This window comes from Chiloscyllium punctatum, chromosome 32 (genome assembly GCF_047496795.1).
Source record: "Chiloscyllium punctatum isolate Juve2018m chromosome 32, sChiPun1.3, whole genome shotgun sequence".
Lineage (NCBI taxonomy): Eukaryota > Metazoa > Chordata > Chondrichthyes > Orectolobiformes > Hemiscylliidae > Chiloscyllium > Chiloscyllium punctatum.
The window spans coordinates 17618569-17640043 of NC_092770.1; the positions used below are offsets into that span (position 1 = coordinate 17618569).

The 21475-nt window shown below is 45.3% G+C and overlaps 2 protein-coding genes across 5 annotated transcripts in view; one reads left to right on the forward strand and one right to left on the reverse strand.

Moving 5' to 3' along the window:
• Window positions 1-14754, forward strand: part of LOC140457934 (tetraspanin-9-like) — a 201496-nt gene extending 186742 nt beyond the window's left edge. For all 4 annotated transcript variants that reach the window (XM_072551777.1, XM_072551775.1, XM_072551774.1 and 1 more), the window contains 4 exons: window positions 4453-4554; window positions 5347-5478; window positions 5583-5666; window positions 10690-14754. In XM_072551777.1, coding sequence (XP_072407878.1) covers window positions 4453-4554; window positions 5347-5478; window positions 5583-5666; window positions 10690-10761 — 390 coding nt within the window. In that variant the 3' untranslated portion in view covers window positions 10762-14754. The remainder of the gene's footprint in view (window positions 1-4452; window positions 4555-5346; window positions 5479-5582; window positions 5667-10689) is intronic.
• A 3617-nt stretch (window positions 14755-18371) lies between these two features.
• LOC140458309 (lysoplasmalogenase TMEM86A-like) overlaps window positions 18372-21475 on the reverse strand; it is a 13845-nt gene continuing 10741 nt past the window's right edge. The window contains exon 3 of the mRNA XM_072552708.1: window positions 18372-19160. Coding sequence (XP_072408809.1) covers window positions 18733-19160 — 428 coding nt within the window. The 3' untranslated portion in view covers window positions 18372-18732. The remainder of the gene's footprint in view (window positions 19161-21475) is intronic.

The window sequence follows — 21475 nt, forward strand, 5'->3', positions numbered from 1 at the left end:
GGAGGCTTCCAGTCTCATTCCTGATGAAGGGCTCCTGCCCAAAAAGTCGATTTTCCTGCTCCTCGGATGCTGCCTGACCTGCTGTGTCTTTCCAGCACCACACTAATCTTGACTCTGATCTCCAGTGTCTTAAGTCCTCACTTTTGCCATGGAGGGCATTAATCTGTGGGACAGGGCTAGGATGGTAGGTTTTCTTCCCTGAACGAAATGTGTTTTTGCAACAATGGATAGTAGTTGCTATGGTCACTTGAGACTTGCTTTCACTTCCACAATTATCAATTTGAATTTAAATTTCACGAACTACCACAGTGGGATTTGAACCCTGTGTCATCAGGATATCAATCTGGACCTCTGCATTACAGGCCCTACCTTTGCCCCAAACAATGACAAACTGATGTGATTTCTTTGCAGGGCAAACTAAAACAGAGTAGTAATTGGAAAATCAACTCTGAACTAAAACGGTTTTTAATGGTATATATTCGGATGAGATCCTTTTTGTTATATCAATGTGTATTGACGATGCAGGCATTCGGTGAGTATTGTCACATTCAGGGTACAGAGAGTTCTGAGGGATTGTCATATGGCTGATTTGCTACATTTCATTGGACCACAATACAACTTTCCATCCAGTTTTGCCTCGGAACATGAGTGGGGCTAGTTGCAAAGTCTTCCAGATTCCCACTCCCAAGTTCAGTTGTAGCCGTTCAGGGTTGGCGAAGAGCAGTTCCTGGGTCATGGTCAGTTGGAGATGAAGACCGATTCAAACAGAAAAGAACTGTTCAGCCATATTGTGGGGGAAAAAAAACAAATGAATTGCATTGAATCTGCATAGTTAGGGACTCAGTGAGAAGTCAGGAACAGCTGAATGGTCCTGTGCTGTTCGAACCTCAACAAAAGGTCTAGGAATAGCAAGATAGTTAAGTGATGGGAGTCAGAGCTCCAGAGATGTCCTGGGAGCTGATGATTTGAGATGCCGGTGTTGGGCTGGGGTGAACAAAGTTAAAAATCACACAACACCAGGTTATAGTCCAACAGGTTTATTTGGAAGCACTAGCTTTCGGAGCGACGCTCCTTCATCAGGTGGTTGTGGGAGCTGAGGGGACTCCAGCAAAGCCACGTGTGTTTGTAAGCAAGAATGAGGGAAACCCACAGGCAGTACTTGTTTTGTGTAACTGAGTGAGACTAGAATTCAGGAAAAATCTGACAGGTACTGACATGGTGAAGCTTACCTTTTGTAAGGATTATACCCTGCAGTGCTGTTTCCATGGATCCAGGTCAACATTGTCCCAAGAAAGGAAGGTGTACCACAGGTGGTGGTGTAGTGGTAATGACACTGGACTAGCAATCCAGAACTCCAGGCCAACGTTCTGGGTTCAAATCACACCAGGGCAGATCTTGAAATCTGGAAAAGCAAACTCAACTAATGGTAACCACCTAACTACTGTCAATTGTCATAAAAGATCACCTAGTTTGCGAAGAAAGGAAATCTGCTGTCCTTACTTGGTCTGACCTACTCCAGATCCATGGCAATGGGGTTGCACCTTAACTGCCTTCTGGGCAAATAGGAATAAATTCTGGCTGAACCACTGATTCCTGCCGCCTCTGAACAAATACAGACTGTTCAGTGGGTTCCAAGGTCTGGCCATCAAGTGAAATCCTTTGGAATTCCTAATGAGATTGTGACCCACAGTGTCACTAAAATGTGAGGGGGAGATAGCTGTTGATGTGTTCTGCAAATATCTGCAAGAACAGCAGGACCTTCATCAGATGGGCCGAGGACTGGCACGTAGTGTTTAATTTAGATAAATGTGAGATGCTGCAGTTTGGTAAGGCAAATCAGGGCAGGACCTAGACAGTTAACAATAAAGTCCTTTAGAGTGTTCGAAACAAAGAGACCTTGATAGTTCCTCGAAAGTGGAGTCACAGATGACAGGATAGGGAAGAAAGCATTAGTACACTTGCTTTTGTTAGTCATTGCATTGAGTATAGGAGTTGAAGTGTCACTTTGTGGATGTACAAAACATTGGTTTGGCCACTTTTGAAATACTGTGTTCAGTTTTGGTCTCCCTGCCATCAGAATGACACTATTAAACTTTTTTTTTAGATTACTTACAGTGTGGAAACAGGCCCCTTTGGCCCAACAAGTCCACACCGACCCTCCGAAGAGCAACCCACCCAGACCCATTCCCTACATTTACCCCTTCACTTAACACAATGGGCAATTTAGCATGGCCAATTCACCTGACCTGCACATTTTGGCCTGTGGGAGGAAACCGGAGCACCCGGAAGAAACCCACGCAGACACGGGGAGAAGGTGCAAACTCCACACAGACATTTACCTGAGGCGGGAATTGAACCCAGGTCTCTGGCGCTGTGAGGCAGCAGTGCTAACCACTGTGCCACCGTGCCGCCCACTTGAAAAGGTTTAGAAAAGATTTTACAAGGGAGTTGCCAGGGTTGGAGGATTCGAGCTGTAGGGAGAGGCTGAACAGGCTGGGAAAGTTTTTCCTGGAGTGTCGGAGGCTGAGGGGTGACCTCATAGAGGTTTATGAAATCATGAGGGGCATGGATAGGATGAATAGACAAGGTAATTTCCCTGGGGTCAGAGAGTCCAAAACTAGAGGGCATAGATTTAGGGTAAGAGAAGAAAGATTTAAAAGGGACCTAAGGGGCTATGTTTTCACATAGAGGGTGGGACATGTATTGAATGAGCTTCCAGAGGAAGTGGTGGAGGCTGGTACAATTACAACATTTAAAAGGCATCTGGATGGGTCTATGAATAGGAAGAGTCTAGAGGGATATGGGCCAAATGCTGGCAAATGGGACTAGATTAGGTTAGAACATCTGGTTGGCATGGACGAGTTGGACCAAGGGGTCTGTTTCTAAGCTGTACACTTCTGAGTCTATGACTCTTAAGTGTTTTACCATTATATGTCTCTTCCTCATATTGACCTCATTAAGTTTAGGATGTTAGAATATAAGTCAGTTATTTCTTTGCACAGACTAAACTATTTTTTGTCAATAATCTTCATTTGTGAAACTTGTGTTTGTAGAATTCTGTTATTCTTTATTGGATGAGTTGGACCGGAAGGGTCTGTTTCCATGCTGTACATCTCTATGACTGTATGACTGGCTGAATTGTCCTGAATACTGAACTTGATTCAGCCTAAGACCTATATTAGCGAGTTTTGAGAAGATTTGTAGCTCAGGTTGAGGTTTTGTATGTAGCTTTGCTCGCTGAGCTGAAAGGTTCATTTCCAGACGTTTTGTTACCTTACTAGGTAACATCTTCAGTGGACCTCATATGAAGCAATGTTGAAAAGACATGACCCTCTCTCACTAGTATCCTCACATATGGATGAGGAAAGACACCACTTCGACTGAGACAATACATCCATCCTAAGACAAGCCAAACAGAGACACTCACGAGAATTCCTAGAAGCATGGCATTTCAACCGGAACTCTATCAACAAACACATTGAGTTAGACCCCATCTACCACCCCCTGAGAAAAGGAACAGGAATTGACTTCACCACAGGAAGCACCATCACCACAGGAAATGACATCACCAACCCAAAGAAACCCAAACATATAAATAGAAAGCAGGAATTTTCAGCTTCACATGAGGTCCATTGAAGATGTTACCTAGTAAGGGAACGAAACGTCTGGAAATGAACTTTACAGCTCAGCAAGCAAACCTACACCTAAGACCTATATAATTGGCCGCATCAGCACCCTGGTTAAGTAAAATATTAGTGATGGCTAGTGGAGAAGTGGGAATACAAAGGGATGAGTGCATTGCTTCGACCTCAGTTGTTACAATTTGCTCCCTTCATAATGAATATGTGACACAATGAGGAAAGTTCTTTGCACCTTTTATTATATTTCTCTTGTTTTCCATTTATTTACAAATCTGACTTAACCACTCGTTTCCCAAGGTCACCTTCAAAACTTGGGGAAAGACCGGTCACAGCCTGAGTCGGAGGAGTTGTCTCTCAAAAGGACAGAGTTTATGTGTATGTCAGGATAAACTGCACGTCAGGTTTCTTCTCACACGTACAGATATGCACATGACCACAGGAGGGTGCTGTGACAGTAATAGTCTGCGTTTTGATGGGCTGGGAGTTGGGGGAGTAGGTGTGAATACTGGTCATCTCTCTGTTGTGAATGGGTTCCCGTTCCTGAGTCCATTCATAAGTCAATTTGTGCACAGGTTGGAACATAATGCACGACAATATCAAATAGCCATTCATAAATACAAGGAAACATTCACAGGTTGAAGCTTTACACTTAATATTAATACACCCCTGTATGGGACTGTACTCATACGTACAAGCACTTGTAAGTCAGACAACTTATCGATCGGAGACCCGTTTGTATGTTCATTTTACACGTGTGGATTGTGCCTTATTCCTGTCTGTCTCTGAAATACAGTCTCTTATTTCCTCACAGGTAGCAGAGTATGCACGTGGGGATCTGAAGTTGGGCCTGAGGCTATACGAATCAGAGGGAAATATTGGACTGACTAACGCATGGAACATCATTCAGACAGAGGTGTGTTTTACACTATAGAGGAAGATGCCATCTGACTCACTAATCTCTAGCTTGTCCCCCCCCCCCACCGCCAAACCTGACCTTCCCTTCATGACCTGGCACATAGTCCTATGTCTGGAACATCGTTTCAAGATGATAATGGATTTTCGAGTAAAACTGTGGTGTTTGATTCATTTTAAACAATTTGTAATCCATGCTTGATACATTACTTGCCAAACTGAAGGAAACATGTTAACAGACCAATCAGAACATGGATTTTGGACAGTCTGTCATATCCTCCGCTTACAACACAACTTTATAAAATCTGCTCATATCAATACAGCCCCCTGTCCCTGTGTCTCTCTGTCTCACACACACACATACACACTGGTGCCCAACTCTCCCTCCTGTCACACATGTATATTATGTCTCCATCTGTCTCTCTTTTCGATCTGTTTTGGTTTCTTTTTCAGTCTCTTATTCTCATTCTCTCTCTCTCACTCACTCTCTATCTGTCTCTCTCTCTGTCTCTCTCCCTCCCTCCATCCCTCTCTCCATCCCCATCTACTCCATCCCCTCTCAATCTCTTTGTCCAGCCAGTACAATTGCGAGTCTCTCTCCCTCCCCCTCCCTCCCCCCTCCCCCACCTCTACCCTTCCCCCATCTCACACCCACTCCCTCCCCATCTCCCACCCACCCACTCCTCCCTCTCCCCCCTCCCTCTCTCCCTCTTTCTCTCCATTCCCCCCCTCCGCCCCACCTCGCAGTTCAGTACATTACAGTAATGTGTACACCTCTCTTTCTTTCTTGCAGTATGAGTGCTGCGGTGTTGACAATGCAACAGATTGGCATAACATACTGGGTGGTAACAAAGTCCCTGATTCCTGCTGTCAGGAATACAGCAGAGGGTGTGGAGAGGTCAATCCCAGCAAGTGGTTTGTGCAGGTACGTGCTTGGCATTCCAGTCTGCTAGCATCCCCCCCATACTAATAGTTTGCACAATGTTGTGTGAGGCTAATACCTCCTCCCTCTCTCTCTCTGTGTTTTAGGGTTGCTATGACACGATTGAGACGTTGCTTGAGAAGCAAACAGCTGTGATTGGCTCGATAATGATGTCCATTGTGGTGATTCAGGTACAGTGTCTGTCCAATGGCTCTGACCGACTGAAACACGGCCTGTAAGACTTGCAAACCTCCAGTCCTCTGGCACAACAATGACTGGAAGATTGTGACTAGAATTTGTTTCCTTCAGTACAGAACATCATGTCTGGTCTGGGTGAATTCTCTACCTCAACCATTGCCAAACTTCCATATCTGCTTTTATCTCATCTAATATGGCAGAACACTTCTCATTTGTGTTTGTTTGGCAATATCCCTTTCTGTAATGAAGACAGATACAAAGTGTTCATTCAGCCCCTCAATAAAAATCCTTTTGTCTGACTTTTTTGGTTTGGATCTCGCTACTGTCTAAACTTGGTTCTCGACTGCATGATAAGGCTAACAATTTTCATAGGCTTCCACTTTCAAGTTGCATTTTAATTTCTACATCTTTAATAGGAACATAGGAACAGAAGTAGGCCATTCAGCCCTTTGGGTCTGTTCCATCAACACATGAAGATCACGTTTGGCCTGGTCGTGGTCTCAGTTGCACTTTCCCATCTGCCCCTTAACTCCCTTGTCCATCAAAAATCTACCTCACTCAGCCTTGAATAGATGCAAAGAGCCACCTTCAGAGAATTCCACACTCAAGTAACCTTCCGAAAGAGAAAAAAGATCTCCATCTCTACTTTAAAAAGGAGAGCTCATTCTTAAATAGTGTGCCTTGTTTTAATCTCCCCAGAAGAGGAAACATCCTCTGGGCATCCATCCTATCATGTAACCACCCTCAAGATCTTATGTATTTCAGTAAGATAGGTTGTCTCTCATTGGAGATGATCATCGATAAAGATTGTTAATAGTTCAGGACCAGAAACTGATCCCTCTGGCGTTTCACTAGTTACAATTTACCAACCCAAAAATAATCAAACTATCCCAAATCTTTGCTTCATGTCTGCTGAATAATCTGTTATCCATTGGTGAGTCCTAGACCATGTCTTTGGTTGTGCAGCCACCTTTTAATGGGCAGGACGGGGTGTGCCTTATCGAACACCTTCTGGAAATCCAGATACATCACATCTTTCCATTCCATTCCATCCACCAGGAATGTTACTTCATCAAAATATAAACTCCCAATAGATTGGTTAAACATAATTTCCCTTTCACAAAGTCATGCTGATTCTACCTGAGATTTTTAATCGTCTTGTTGTAACCTTCGTGACAATGGATTCTAGAACCTTCCCCATGATCGATGTTAGGTTAAGTAGGCTGCAGTTTCCTGCTGGGTTACTTTGAAGTTGTAACTAGTGGAGTGCCACAGGGATCAGTGCTGAGATCTCAATTATATATGCAGCTAATAAGTTTTGATTGAGTTAAGTAAAAGTTCAGTTGACCCCATTAATACAGTGGGGACTCCTCACTGCAGTATGCCTGACTCTTGGCCAGATTTCCATTCCTGTACCAGAGCGAGGACCCCTTGAGACCCAGGACCCCATGCAGAAGGCCTGGAGATGTGTTTGAAGACCCCCTCTTACAGAAGATTAACTCTATTTACATTGTTTAGTTTTATTCTTTTTGAATTCTAAGCAGACCGGAATGCGGCAACAAAACAATTTTCACTGTCTCTTTCTAGATACGGATGACAAGAAATAATTCCTCACTCGTAAATGCAGTCTCCATTAAATGCTCATATGCACAAAGTTTGGAGGCAAGGGGACACCTCACATTGAGGGGATGCCTGACAGAATCAATCCATACCACTCCCCAACCCCCCCTCCCTCATCAATCATGAAATCCCAGGGTTTTACCTTCTTTGGAGCAACTATGATCTTCCGTCTGCACTACCACTAGTGTCCACTAATGAGCTCTGGTGCTGTTGGGCATGATGGAGCTGCTGGCCAAACAGGTTGGCCAGTAGCACCTGAGGGCGGGGCCTCCTCCCACATGGAGGTCCTCCAACTCATTGCTGGAGTGAGCCAGGTTGACCAGTGCACAGCAGGTGATAACTGCAGGCCCAGGCCGCAAGCAGCGTCTGACTCTCCCTCCGTGGGTTAAACCATCCACTCCCACTGTAACGATCTGCCTGCCCTGTACCTTCTCTCTCATCCTCAGTGTTTCGGTCATGGGTTTCCATTGGTCTGGTCCATGCTAATGAGCAAAGTTTGGCATTTCCTTCAGCATGAGGGCTGACCAGGAGATTATCATTTCCTTACCCAATAAAGGGAAGGGTTACTTGACCTGAAACATTAACTCTGATTTGTCTCCACAGAGGCTGCCAGACCTGTTGAGCTTTTCCAGCAATTTCTGTTTTTTTTATTTACAACATCCGCAATTCCTTCAGTCCTCTTTCTTTTACTACCCGATGTTGGGTGTTTTGAAAGAATGTGCACATTGAGTATGGCAGTTTTATAATCATCTGTGGTCAGTAAGCCAGCAAACCTATAGCTTCTGTCCCACCATACCACAGGACCTCCTGAAAGAGGGACTGATCAAATTTTCTTGACTATGTTTCAGGGATTCCTGTGTTCTTCATCCTTTACACTGTGACTATCCTGGTCTTTATCTGGGCAATTCAGGCCCCATGTTATCAGTTTGATTTAATTCCTGCATCTGTCTGCAATTTCCATATCTCTGCTTCTGTGTCTCTTTTCCACAGTTTGGTGATCCATAATATAATATATCTTTGGGGAGGGGGGGTGGTAACAGCATTCTTTAATGGTAACCAGACTGATTCTGCCTCTGACGCCTTCACATACAACATCTTGTTGAATCTTCAGTTTCTTTGTTCAATCCTGACACCTCTTGTTTCTGTGAAATATCTCTAATTAGCTTGATTCAATCAGCATGGCGGCTGCTGTCCTGCACCCTTTAAATTGATCGAAGCAAAATGTGCTTTGTAAGACCGATTTCCAAACTTCAAAGCACCATCAGGAGGATGGATTCCCATTTTTATAACAACTAGCTGCTGTCTAGTCAGAGCGGGCAGAATGACCCTCCCTTGTTGACCCATTTGTCATGCGTCAGATGGCAGCAGTGCCCATCCCTCCCCTACATGTCCATTTCCAGCAAGGTATCTGTAATCTTCACTTCACTTGGAACCTCCAACGTTTGGGCATTGATGTGTCCATTGGGGAGTTATAGAACATAGAAAAGTACAGCACAGAACAGGCCCTTTGGCCCACGATGTTGTGCCGAGGATTATTCCTAAATTAAAATAAAATAAAATATTCCCAAATTAAAATCAAATAAAATAAAATCCATGTCCATGTCCAGCAGTTGCTTAAATGTCCCTAATGACTCTGCTTCCACCACCACCACTGGCAACACATTCCATGCATTCACAACTCTCTTGTGTAAAGAACCTACCTCTGGCGTCCCCACTATACCTACCTGAAGATGGTGGTGTGGACCCTTTGCTACAAAGAGGTAATTCCAACATGAGTGGCGCTTTGTAATGGCTGTGAAGGACAGAGAGGATGGGAGCTCGTCTCTGCAGTGGGTCAACACCATTGAAGATGTCTCCGATGTCTGACTGCACCGACATAAAATTAAATTCAAACCTTTGCACAAATACTCCGTCGCAATGTTGTGATAGGCTGTTCCAGTGCAGTGACAGGGGGCCTTCAGCCTTTGTAAAGATGGCGATTTATTTGGAAAGTGGCAGCAGGAAGGTTGGGGAGGATTGAGCTCAGTCAGACATTCCCAAGGATGGGCTTGATTTGGGTGGAAAGAGGTGATAGTAGCAGTTTTCAATGGCGAGGGTTTGAGGAGGGAGGGTCATTGCCTATCATAGCTCACCTGAGAGGCTGCTGGGAGAGTCTTGTGGCCATTGGCATGCTGAGGATTGGTCAATGAAGCAGAGGGTGGGTCTTGTAGGGAAGATGATCTCCTGGGTGTGGTAAGGAAGAGAAAGAAATGGGATGACAAATGTTCACAGCACAAAAACTGATGAAGTTCACCTTGGAACCAAACAGGAGAATCAGTCAAGCCGTTAAAAAAAAATGAAGTATTTTGATGGAGAAAGTTGTTCCCAGTGTCAGGAGGAATGGTAACTGGAGGACACAGGTTTACGATGATCAGCAAAAGGAACAGAGCAAAGCTGAAAATTTCATTGGGTGTTAAAATCAGTTGTGATTTTCAAGACAGAATTGGATGCGTATCTAAAAAACAAAGGTTTGGAGGATTGTGGGGCTTGAGCAAAGCTGTGGGATAGCCTTTTCAAGATTGGCTGAATGGTCACGTCCTTCCTGATCCAAGAGTTGACAGCTGTTTGTATAAGAGTCGAAATCTCTTGATATCAAACTTGGCTTCCATGTGTACAAGCGTTCCCGACCCATCACTCTCAACTGAACGGCCACATGGACGATGGTGCAGTGGTGGCAAATCCAATCAATGTATAATGCAGAGGCCCACGCTGATCCCCTCAGAACGTTGTTCAAATCCTATCATGGTGGTGGTGTCATTTAAAGTTGGTTAATAAAAATCTGAATATGAAATCTGTTCTCCATGATGGTGACCATAGAACAATCATTGATTGCTATTAAAACCCAGCGCCCTTTAGGGAAGGAAATCTGCTGTCCTTATCTGCTGTGGTCTACATGCGATTCCAGACCCCCAGCAACATAACTGACTTTTAAATACCCTCTAAAATGGGCTGAGCAAGACACTGTTCAAAAGGCCTTAGCAACGCCTATATCCCATGAAAGAGTAAAGAAAAAATATGTGGTGAATTCACTTTGACTTTTTTAAAGCACTTCAATTAAACTTTTGCCAATCAAGATAATTTTCAATTTCAGATGTTCCGGATAATTTATGGGCCACACCCTCCAGGCAACTCTGAGCATCGTGTGTGAACGCTTTCTGATGCCTGCCCTTCTATTGCAGTTTCCAACTCTTGACAACTATTTATACTCCCAGTGCATGCACACTGTTCCCATTGGGTGCTGAGAGGGTTCGGACTGGGAAGGCAGAATTTTGATAACGGAAACATGAATTCCAGTGTAAACTCCTGACTTTGTGCAGCTTCTCTCAACTTATTCAGTTCTGTTCCATTCTCTTTCAGATCCTTGGAATGGCTTTCTCAATGACGTTGTTCCATCAGATCTCCAGAACTGGTAAAAAATACAAAGCCTAATCTTGGTTGGATGATGACTCGATGCCCTCACAATATCGCGAAGCATTCTTCAGAAGCTCGGAGCTTTGTCTGCCAGGCACAGTTCTAGTCATCCTCTGCACTGGGAAACCTGCTCCGATGGCTCCTTAATCTTTTTGCCAAAGAATTATAAAGCGCTAAACACCGTCAGCTTCTCTCTGGCAACTCTGCTCACCCATCTCTCCACTTTGTCCCCTACTCTCCTACTCCAAAAGATGTAGTGCTGATTCAGAACCTCCGTTCTTCATCACAAAAGAGCAGACAAGTGCAAAACTCCATGTTCAACAGGCCACAGCTCTGTTGGTACAGGAATGTCACTTTGAAAAGGATTCCAAAGTTATTCCCACGTGTCGGAGCACAGACAGCAGTTTTGTTGCCCTGATCTCTGGCTTGACACCTGGAAAGTTGATTTTTAACCATTTCATTCTTTGTATGGGAAGGTTTTACTGATGTCTGTCTTGAGTTGCGTTAGGAGGTCACTTGGCTATATCGGTCTGCAAGGGAAGGGGGAGTTTCTCAGGACTTTGCTCATCTGTCTGAACTGTTCTCTCGGCAAACAGTGCTCCCCAGTGACAGTAACAGTCCACAAGATAGCAGTCAGAAGAATTTATATCCTTCATGCAGGTACCTTTTTTAAAATATAAAACAGGAATTCTGTAAAGTTAGGGTTGACTGTCAGTACTTGCCTGGTGCAGCTCACTACTAACCAACAGATGCCATCTGAGGGGCTAATATTTCTCAGCAACCTCTCTGAGGTGGAACAGAAAACAATGACCTAGTCCCTGTGTTGCTGCAACTCACCCTGAACTGCTCAACACAAGCTATAGTGAGGAAGCTGCTGTGAGGGTATTGCTGCTTTATTTCATTAGCCAGAGTTGAGGTCTGACCATCAGCATGTATTCACTTACTCTTTGCAAACACAAATGGAACTTTTTTTTAATGTAGTTTAGGAATTGTATCTTTAAAGTAAATAATGGAGCATTTTTTTGTACTGTTTGTACTGTTTTATATGGGCTCTTTCTGCTTTAATGTCACTGCACAAACCACTGTGTGATCTTTAAAAGCCAAAAATGCTCAGTGATGATATCTCATTTGTTGTGAGAACATTTGCACAGACTAAAGGATTGAGATCTGTGTCGAAGGAAGAGCAGAAATTCAGCAGGTGTTGGGGATAGCCAAGACTGCCCGGCAATAGGAAACAGAGTTAATGTTTTCAGTCAATGACCTTTCATCCGAACTGGGAAGAGTTTACAAAGGAACAGATTTGAACTGGGTGAAAAAATAGGAAAAATTTGGGATGGACTGGAAGACAACAGCGGTTAAAGCAACAAGAGGTTTCAAAGCCAGAAGGAATGGTGATATGGAAAATAATGGGAAAGTTCTGTTTCTCTCCTTGTCACATTGCAATTCCCTTTGGAATCCCACCGGAATCCCTTTGGAATCATTCAGGCTTGTCAGTTTTGTACCCCATCCCAAACCTTCCCTTCTGTTCATGTTCCACTCCCATTCCCCCAAATTCACCCCAACGTTTTCACCTTCAATCATTTATAACTCTCCCCGTTCTGATGAAAGGTCAGCTTGTTTATCGGTTTTGTTTGGAAAGTTGGTGAAGATTGAGAGTGAAGAGAATGGCTGGATTTGAGTGGAGCGGCCATATTGCAAGCAATCTGTCAGTGGTTTAGCACACACATGTCTAACTGGCTAGTGAACATAGAAGAGCAGTACATACTCAGTTCAACAGCTGGTCTCTTGGTGGGGTGGCACAGTGGTTAGCATTACTGCCTTACAGCACTCAGGTCCCAGGTTCAATTCCAGCCTGGGACTACTGTCTGTGTGGAGTTTGCACGTTCTCCCCGTGTCTGTGTGGGTTTCCTCCAGGTGCTCCAGTTTCCTCCCATAGTCCAAAGATGTGCAGGTCAGGTGAATTGGCCATATTAAGTTGCCCATAGTGTTAGGTGCATTAGTCAGAGGGAAATGGGTTTGTATGGGTTGCTCTTCGGAGGGTCGGTTTCCACACTGTAGGGAATCTAATCTGTTACTGTTTACGACGGCAACAGTTTTTAACTTCCATCTGTGGTTTCCAAGCTGTGAATGATGGTACATTGCATGGTGCTGCAGTGCACATAGTTCGCTTGTTACTAAGCCCCTATCTTGCAGGACTCAATATCAGGAACGTGTTGGTACTGTCGTGGTTATACACAGTGAGAAATTGAGTTGCTGCTGATTTGGAGTGTATGTTTGTGTGGCTCCCAAATTATTGGGGGATCTTTGCCGAGGAGCTTGAGAGCTGAAAAGAATTTTCCAGAATCCAGTAAGACAGGCGTGTTCATACTAACATTTTGAATCTGGCTGAGGAACAATAACCTCAGGAGATAAAGGATTTATTTCTGGGTTTTGAAATTGTGACTGCTGCACTGCAATCCGCCTCATTGGAGCTCAGTGTTGCAATCAGGGTTGTCATTACCACACGTGGAATCTCTTCAGGATTTGACTCAGTACATTTCAGACCTCGGCTCCATCTGTCTTTATTAAATAGAAGTGCAGGCTGGAGTGGAATGCAAGTGGCAAGGTCTTTACCTCAGGAAATCTTTAACCAAAAGCGAATGAAAACCAACCGTCCAATGTTAGAGCTAAAACAGTTCCTATTAATAGAAATTCTTCATAGGAAGGAGAACATGCAAATTTTAATTAATTTTTTTTTAGGAACAGAAATAGATATTTTATACATAGGATTATTTATTTCTCTCTCATCCTGTCCTTTTCTCTTACCCCCATCCTCAACTCCCACCTTCCCTCTATCCTTCTTGTCCTGAATTCTTTATTATGTTCAGTTACAGGTCAGTAGTAGTTAGTGTTACACTGTGTTAATTAGCAGTTAGTGTTAGACTGTTAGTTACAGGACAGTAACAGTTAGTACTACACTGTGTCAGATACAGGTCAGTAACAGTGTTTCACTGCATTAATTACAAATCAGTAACAGTGGTTTACTGTATTAGTTACAGGTCAATAACAGTTAGTGTTAGACTGTAAGTTACAGGTCAGTCACAGTTAGTGCTACACTGTGTTAGTTACAGGTCAGTTAGTGTTTCATTGCATTAAATATAGGTCAGTAGCAGTTAATGTTACATAGTGTTAGTTACAGGTTAGTATGAGCTAGTGTTGCACTGTTTTATTTAGCAGTCTGTACCACTCAATATTGTTTTACTGCATTTGTTGCACATCAGTAGCAGTCGAGAATACTTTTTACATGTTGCTTCTATCACCTTTAGCTTCTTTGCCTTGGACCTCTTCGATGTAAAATGTAGAGAGTGCAGAAATGCTTAATGGTATGACTTTACCTGATTGTCTTTGAGCTCATATATAATACTTCCTTGTAGTAGAAAGGGAGGGATGGGGGTCAGTGTTTGCTGGCAAAAGGGACCATAACGTTTTTTAGTGACATGAGTACAAAATAATGCTGAGGTTAAGGGAGGTTGATCTGGGTGGAGGAACAGACTCTGACACTGACCCTGTCCGCTGTTAAGTTACATTATTTTAACACATGGAGAGTAGTGAGGGTGTAAAAATATAAACACAGACACTTGAACTTAATGGACTGCCTATTTGTCTTCATGGTGATCGTTTTAGTGGACTGGGTAAAACAGAGCTTAACATACCAGAGACATCACTGGTCAGTTCATGAGCTTCAGAGATCACACAGTTTTTTTCCCCCCTGCTTTTATTCCTTTATAAACATAGCTGATTTTTAATCAGTTTTCACCCTGTGCTTTGCAATAGTTTCCTTCCCCTTACTGAACATGACATGGCTTTTGACATCAATGATTTATTTACAGCATGCTTTGAATCCATTCATAATCTAGAAATGTTAATGAGCATTGTAAGGATATATGAAAATGCTAAGTTTATTTATGTATAGCACTTAGATATGGATTAACAATCTTTTTAATTGTATTAAAGTACAAGGTGATGAAGCCATTTCACACAGTGTATACTTTGTTTTATGTCTGAAAATGGAGGAGAGGGGGAACGATTTTGTTCACTATTTTCAGGTCTATTACTCCAAAAAGCTGTGAACTTTCAACTCACTGACAGTAAAAGAAAAAGAGACTCAAACCATCTGCCCACACTCTGAGGAAAACACATGAATAAAAGAACTCAGTAACTATTAATACAAAGATCGACAGTTTATTACCAGGTTGAAAGTGAATTAAAGCATTTGGCTGGTGTATGTTTGAGCTAATCTGTAAAATGTTACCTTAAAATAGACTTGTCTTTTAATCTTAAAGTCTTATGTTAATAATTCTATTCATTTTTAAACTCTTCTGGCCAGTTCCACAAACAAACAGCTGATTCTGTGAGCTCACCCATCAAATTGTTGTCAATTTCAGAACCTGTTAATTATAACTGCAGATAACTTTCCATCAACATTTCTGAAATTAGAAAACTCTGAGACTTCCCACAATTTCCCCAAGATTTATTTCCTATTTTAGCCCGAGTGTTTAACATAAATATACTTTCTGATGCAGGAAATATTTGACCGATTCCTCTAAGGTTCTCTCCTTCAATGCAAACCTGACAGTGAGGCACTTGCTCGGTATTGACTCTCCGACAGTGCAGCATTCCCTCAGCACTGACCCTCTGACAGTGTAGCACTCCCTCAGCACTGACCCTCTGACAGTGTAGCACTCCCTCAGCACTGACCCTCTGACAGTGTAGCACTCCCTCAGTACTGACCTTCTGACAGTGTAGCACTCCCTCAGCACTGACCCTCTGACAGTGTAGCACTCCCTCAGCACTGACCCTCTGACAGTGTAGCACTCCCTCAGCACTGACCCTCTGACAGTGTAGCACTCCCTCAGTACTGACCCTCTGGCAGTGCAGAACTCTCTCAGTACTGACCCTCAGTACAGCTGTCTCCGAGCACTGACCCTCCAGTAATGCAGCACTCCCTCAGTACTGACCCTCTGACATTATGGCACTCCCTCAGCACTGACACCCCCAACAAGTGCAGCACTCCCTCAGCACTAACCCGCTGACAGTGTGGTACTCCCTCAGTAGTGACCCTCTGACAGTGCGGTACTCCCTCAGTACTGACCCTCGGACAGTGCAGTGCTCCCTCAGTACTGACCCTCTGACAGTGCGGCATTCCCTCAGCACTGACCCTCTGACAGTGTGGCACTCCCTCAGCACTGACCCTCTGACAGTGCGGCACTCTCCCTCAGTACTGACCCTCCGACAGTGTGGCACTCCCTCAGCACTGACCCTCCGACAGTGTGGCACTCCCTCAGCACGGATCCTCCGACAGTGTAGCACTCCCTCAGTACTGACCCTCCCACAGTACAGCACTCCCTCAGCACTGACCCTCTGACAGTGCAGCACTCCCTCAGTACTGACCCTCTGACAGTGCGGCACTCTCCCAGTACTGACCCTCTGACAGTGCGGCACTCCCTCAGCACTGACCCTCTGACAGTGCAGCACTCCCTCAGCACTGACCCTCTGACAGTGTGGCACTCCCTCAGTACTGACCCTCTGACAGTGCCCACTCCCTCAGTACTGACCCTCTGACAGTGCGGCACTCCCTCAGTACTGACCCTCTGACAGTGCCCACTCCCTCAGTACTGACCCTCTGACAGTGTGGCACTCCCTCAGTACTGACCCTCTGACAGTGCAGCATTCCCTCAGTACTGACCCTCTGACAGTGCCCACTCCCTCAGTACTGACCCTCTGACAGTGTGGCACTCCCTCAGTACTGACCCTCCGACAGTGCGGCACTCCCTCAGTACTGACGCTCCGACAGTGCGGCACTCCCTCAGCACTGGCCCTCTGACAGTGTGGTACTCCATCAGCACTGACCCTCTGACAGTGTGGCACTCCCTCAGTACTGACCCTCTTACAGTGCGGTACTCCATCAGCACTGACCCTCCGACAGTACGGCACTCCCTCAGCACTGGCCCTCTGACAGTGTGGCACTCCCTTAGTACTGAACCTCTGACAGTGCGGCACTCCCTCAGCACTGACCCTCTGACAGTGTGGCACTCCCTCAGTACTGACCCTCTGACAGTGCGGCCTTGATCTATCTGAGCAGCTGGACCTGATGAATCCTGCTCCTCTTTATTGTGGTCTGGTTGCTGTCTTTGAATCGTATGTCACCTACATTATGCAAGAGTTTGCGTCACTGGTGAATTGAAGGAATCTGATTGATGGATATCCTCAACGTGCTGGTGGATCAGAATGCCTGCTGAAATTTTTTATCTCCATCCTCCCCTCTTATTACAAATGAACATCCAACGGTTGTGCTCCCTTTATCAGTGAAATAGTTCAATGTGAAGGGCATTATGAAGCATGATCCTTCCTCAGACCTCCCTGGGATATCTGCATTGCCTTGGCTGATTGTTTATAGCAAGTTGTCACCTTTTGCAACATTATGAACGTTGTTACATAGGGTGGCATGTTCCTGAGGTTTTTGGCCTTGGCTAATCAATGTTGACTTGTCAACCTAACAGCATTCTTTCTTCTGCTGTAATGGATTTAAATTTGATATTCTTGCATTTCTCCTGAGGGATACAGCTGAGAAACTTTAACAATTGGTCTCTCTGTTCAACAAGATTCAAGCTCTGGACTAATGAACAATGCTATTAATTGTTGTGTTTCTGGTTAATGCTAGGATTGCTTAATTATGAATATTCTGTGTAAGGGTTGGTGGGCAGAGGAAGAGTCACTGCATATTGCAAAGGGGAGAAGGGCTTTGATAATGAAGGACTGAAAGGGATTTAGGATTGTTCATGTTTGGAAATAGCCACAGGCAGTAATTTTACGGGCAGCTGTATCACTTTAAAAAACCCCAATCTTATTCTAATGAAGTCCTGGTTCAGTTGGGGCTATTCTCCTTGGAGAGAAGGCTGGGAGGAGAACTTATTAAGGTTTTCAAAATCACAAGCAACGTGACTAAAGTAGATCGGCAGAATCGGTTCCTACTTGTAAAAAGGTCAAGGGCTCGAGGGCACTGATAGAAAACAATTTGCAACACGTGAGGTGAAGGGGAGGGTGAAAACCCTTTGCACTCTGAGTTAGGTACACACTGTCTGAAACTGTGTTGGAGGTAGGTTCAGTTGAGACATACTTTGTTCCTATCCAAATATTCCAATTGTTCCAAAAATGTGCAAGGGTGTGGAGGAGAGAGTGAGAGGTTTTCTCCTAAAGCTCATCTGAAGAGCTGGAGGAGCCCTGATAGGCTGAATGGTCTTCTGCACCACAACAGTTCTGCGAATTAAACAGTGGCGTGCACAAATGAACAAGCTTATTCCAAACTTTATTCCCTCTTCAATTTAATTCACCAATACCACAGTCAGCATCTAGCTAGTTTTGGTCAGACAGGTTAGAAAAGCAACGGCCTTGAGTCATTGGATTTTGTTTTGTGTGGGAGGAGGGACACGTACCTGTACAGATTCTTTCCCCCCCCCCCTCCAACCCTCTCGCCTTTTTACTTGCAGTTCCAGGTTCAGACCATTAACAGAGGTGGGGAGTAGAGCTGACTATAGTGGCTGAGGATTGCACATTCCCCCTTCCTCCAAACTACCAAAAACCTGCGATAGAATGGGCAACATCCCTGGGAAGATGGGGGGGGTGGGGGGGGAAGGGGTGCGTGGTGGGGGTTGGTGTATGCTGAGCACTGCAACTCTGCAATTCCACGTCCACAGCAGCTCCAAGCCTCTCCCGGTTTAGTCTGACTCTGTGACTGACCAAGGGCAGCTTTTGGCAACTGGTCCTGTGACAAGTCAATGAACAGCCTGATGCATTCTGGTCCCTCGAGTGAGCAGTGAACATGAGAAGACAAAGGTGGCCAGGGAAGTGGGGTGGGTGGGAGGTGGGAAGAGAAGGTGTTGGTAAAAGAAAAAATTACATCCTGAAAATGTGAAAGAATAACATGAGGAAATGTTTCTTGTTTGATTCTGTTTATGGGAGGGCAGATAAAGCAATGAGTAACTGTCCCAAGTAATAAGGGTATCTGTCAATCATTTCAATTTGACTGAAAGGGAACTGGAATATGTGTTTGGAAAGTACTGTTTCGGACACCACAAGTACGACAGACCCAACAACAGCAGCCAAGCAGTTGTAGTTCTGGGTCTTTCTATACCAAGCCATTGCCCTCCACGTCATGAGCAGTGCTGTGGTGATGTAGATAATCGCAGCAGGACCCCGTAGCCCACGCAGTTTGGGAGTTGTGAAATGATAAATCACAATCACTATGAAGCAAGCCAAACACGCCAGCAGGAAATTGTCATTCTTCAGTTTGAAGGCCAAAGCATACATGCAGTAGGCGATGCTGAAACAGATGATCCCAATGATGACATATTGATGTTTGAAAAGAAGGCACAGGTCACCTGCAAGGTTACAAAAAAAAACAAGGATTTGTAACTACATACTGTTACTTTCAGGACTCTGAAATATCTCAGAGGTCCTTCACACCCACCAGGAAATTTCCACACTGCAAGCTCCCACAAACACCAATGTGATAACATTTCATCATCATTTGGACAACTGATTGAGGGATGGCTGTTAGAACATAGAACAATACAGCACAGAACAGGCCCTTCGGCCCACGATGTTGTGCCGAACCTCTATCCTAGATTAAGCACCCATCCATGTACCTATCCAAATGCTGCTTAAAGGTCGCCAATGAATCTGACTCTACCACTCCCTCGGGCAGCGCATTCCATGCCCCCACCACTCTCTGGGTAAAGAACCCACCCCTGACATCTCCCCTATACCTTCCACCCTTCACCTTAAATTTATGTCCCCTTGTAACACTCTGTTGTACCCGGGGAAAAAGTTTCTGACTGTCTACTCTATCTATTCCTCTGATCATCTTATAAACCTCGATCAAGTCACCCCTCATCCTTCGCAGTTCCAACGAGAAAAGGCCGAGAACTCTCAACCTATCCTCGTACGACCTACTCTCCATTCCAGGCAACATCCTGGTAAATCTTCTCTGCACCCTCTCCAAAGCTTCCACATCTTTCCTAAAGTGAGGCGACCAGAACTGCACACAGTACTCCAAATGTGGCCTAACCAAAGTCCTGTACAGCTGCAACATCACCTCACGACTCTTGAATTCAATCCCTCTGCTAATGAACGATAATACTCCATAGGCCTTCTTACAAACTCTATCCACCTGAGTGGCAACCTTCAAAGATCTATGTACATAGACCCCAAGATCCCTCTGTTCCTCCACCTGACAAGAACCCTACCATTAACCCTGTATTCCGCATTCTTATTTGTTCTTCCAAAATGGACAACCTCACACTTGGCAGGGTTGAGCTGGGCATTGGGAATAGCTCCTTTGTGGAAACTTTCACATCCATCTGAACAGAATCATAGAGATGTACAGCATGGAAACAGACCCTTCGGTCTAACTGGTCCATGCTGACCAGATATCCCAACCCAATCTAGTCCCACTGGCCTGCTAAACGCTTCCTATTCATAAACATCTAGATGCCTTTTAAATACTGCAATTGTACCAGCTTCCACCACGTCCATTCACTTACCACTCGCTGTCTGAATAAGTTGTCCCTTAGGTCCCTTTTAAATCTTTCCCCTCCTACCCTAAACTTATGCCCTTTAGTGCTGAACTCCCCCACCCAGGGAAAAGACCTTGTCTATTTACCCTATCCATGCCCCTCATGATTTTGTAAACCTCAATAAGGTCACCCCTCAGCCTCCGATGCTCCAGGGAAAACAGCCCCAGCCTGTTCAGCCTCTCCCTGTAGCTCAAATCCTCCAACCCTGGCAACATCCTTGTAAATCTTTTCTGAACCCTTTCAAGTTTCACAACATCTTTCTGATAGGATGGAGACCAGAATTGCACGAATACAGGGGAACCTCAATTATCTGAATGTAAAGGGCAGGCACTATTTTGTTTGGATAATCGATTATTTGGAAAATCATTAAATGCTTTTCCTCTGGGGCTTGGAGTTTTTTAAAGTCTGCTCCTTGTTCAGGATACTGCAGCAGGACACAGCATGTGAGGCTACACCACCCACTGCCCCCAACCCCATACAACACCACCCCCACCCCCAACACCCCCACCTACAACACCGCACCCCTGCCCCAACACTCCCCCCCCCCCCCACAACCCCCCACCTCCAACACTGCACCCCCGCCCCCAACCCCATCCAACATGGCCCCCAACACCCCCCCCCCACTCCCAACCCCATACAACACCACCCGCACCCCCAACACCCCCACCTACAACACCACACCCCCGCCCCCCAACCCCATCCAACATGGCCCCCAACACCCCCCCCCCGCTCCCAACCCCATACAACACCACCCCCAACACCCCCACCTACAACACCGTACCCCCGCCCCCAACACTCCCCGCCCCCAACAACCCCCCACCTCCAACACTGCACCCCCGCCCCCAACCCCATCCAACATGGCCCCCAACACCCCCCCCACTCCCAACCCCATACAACACCACCCCCACGCCCAACACCCCCACCTACAACACCACACCCCCGCCCCCAACAACCCCCCACCTCCAACACTGCACCCCCGCCCCCAACCCCATCCAACATGGCCCCCAACACCCCCCCCCACTCCCAACCCCATACAACACCACCCCCACCCCCAACACCCCCACCTACAACACCACACCCCCACCCCAACACTCCCCGCCCCCAACAACCCCCCACCT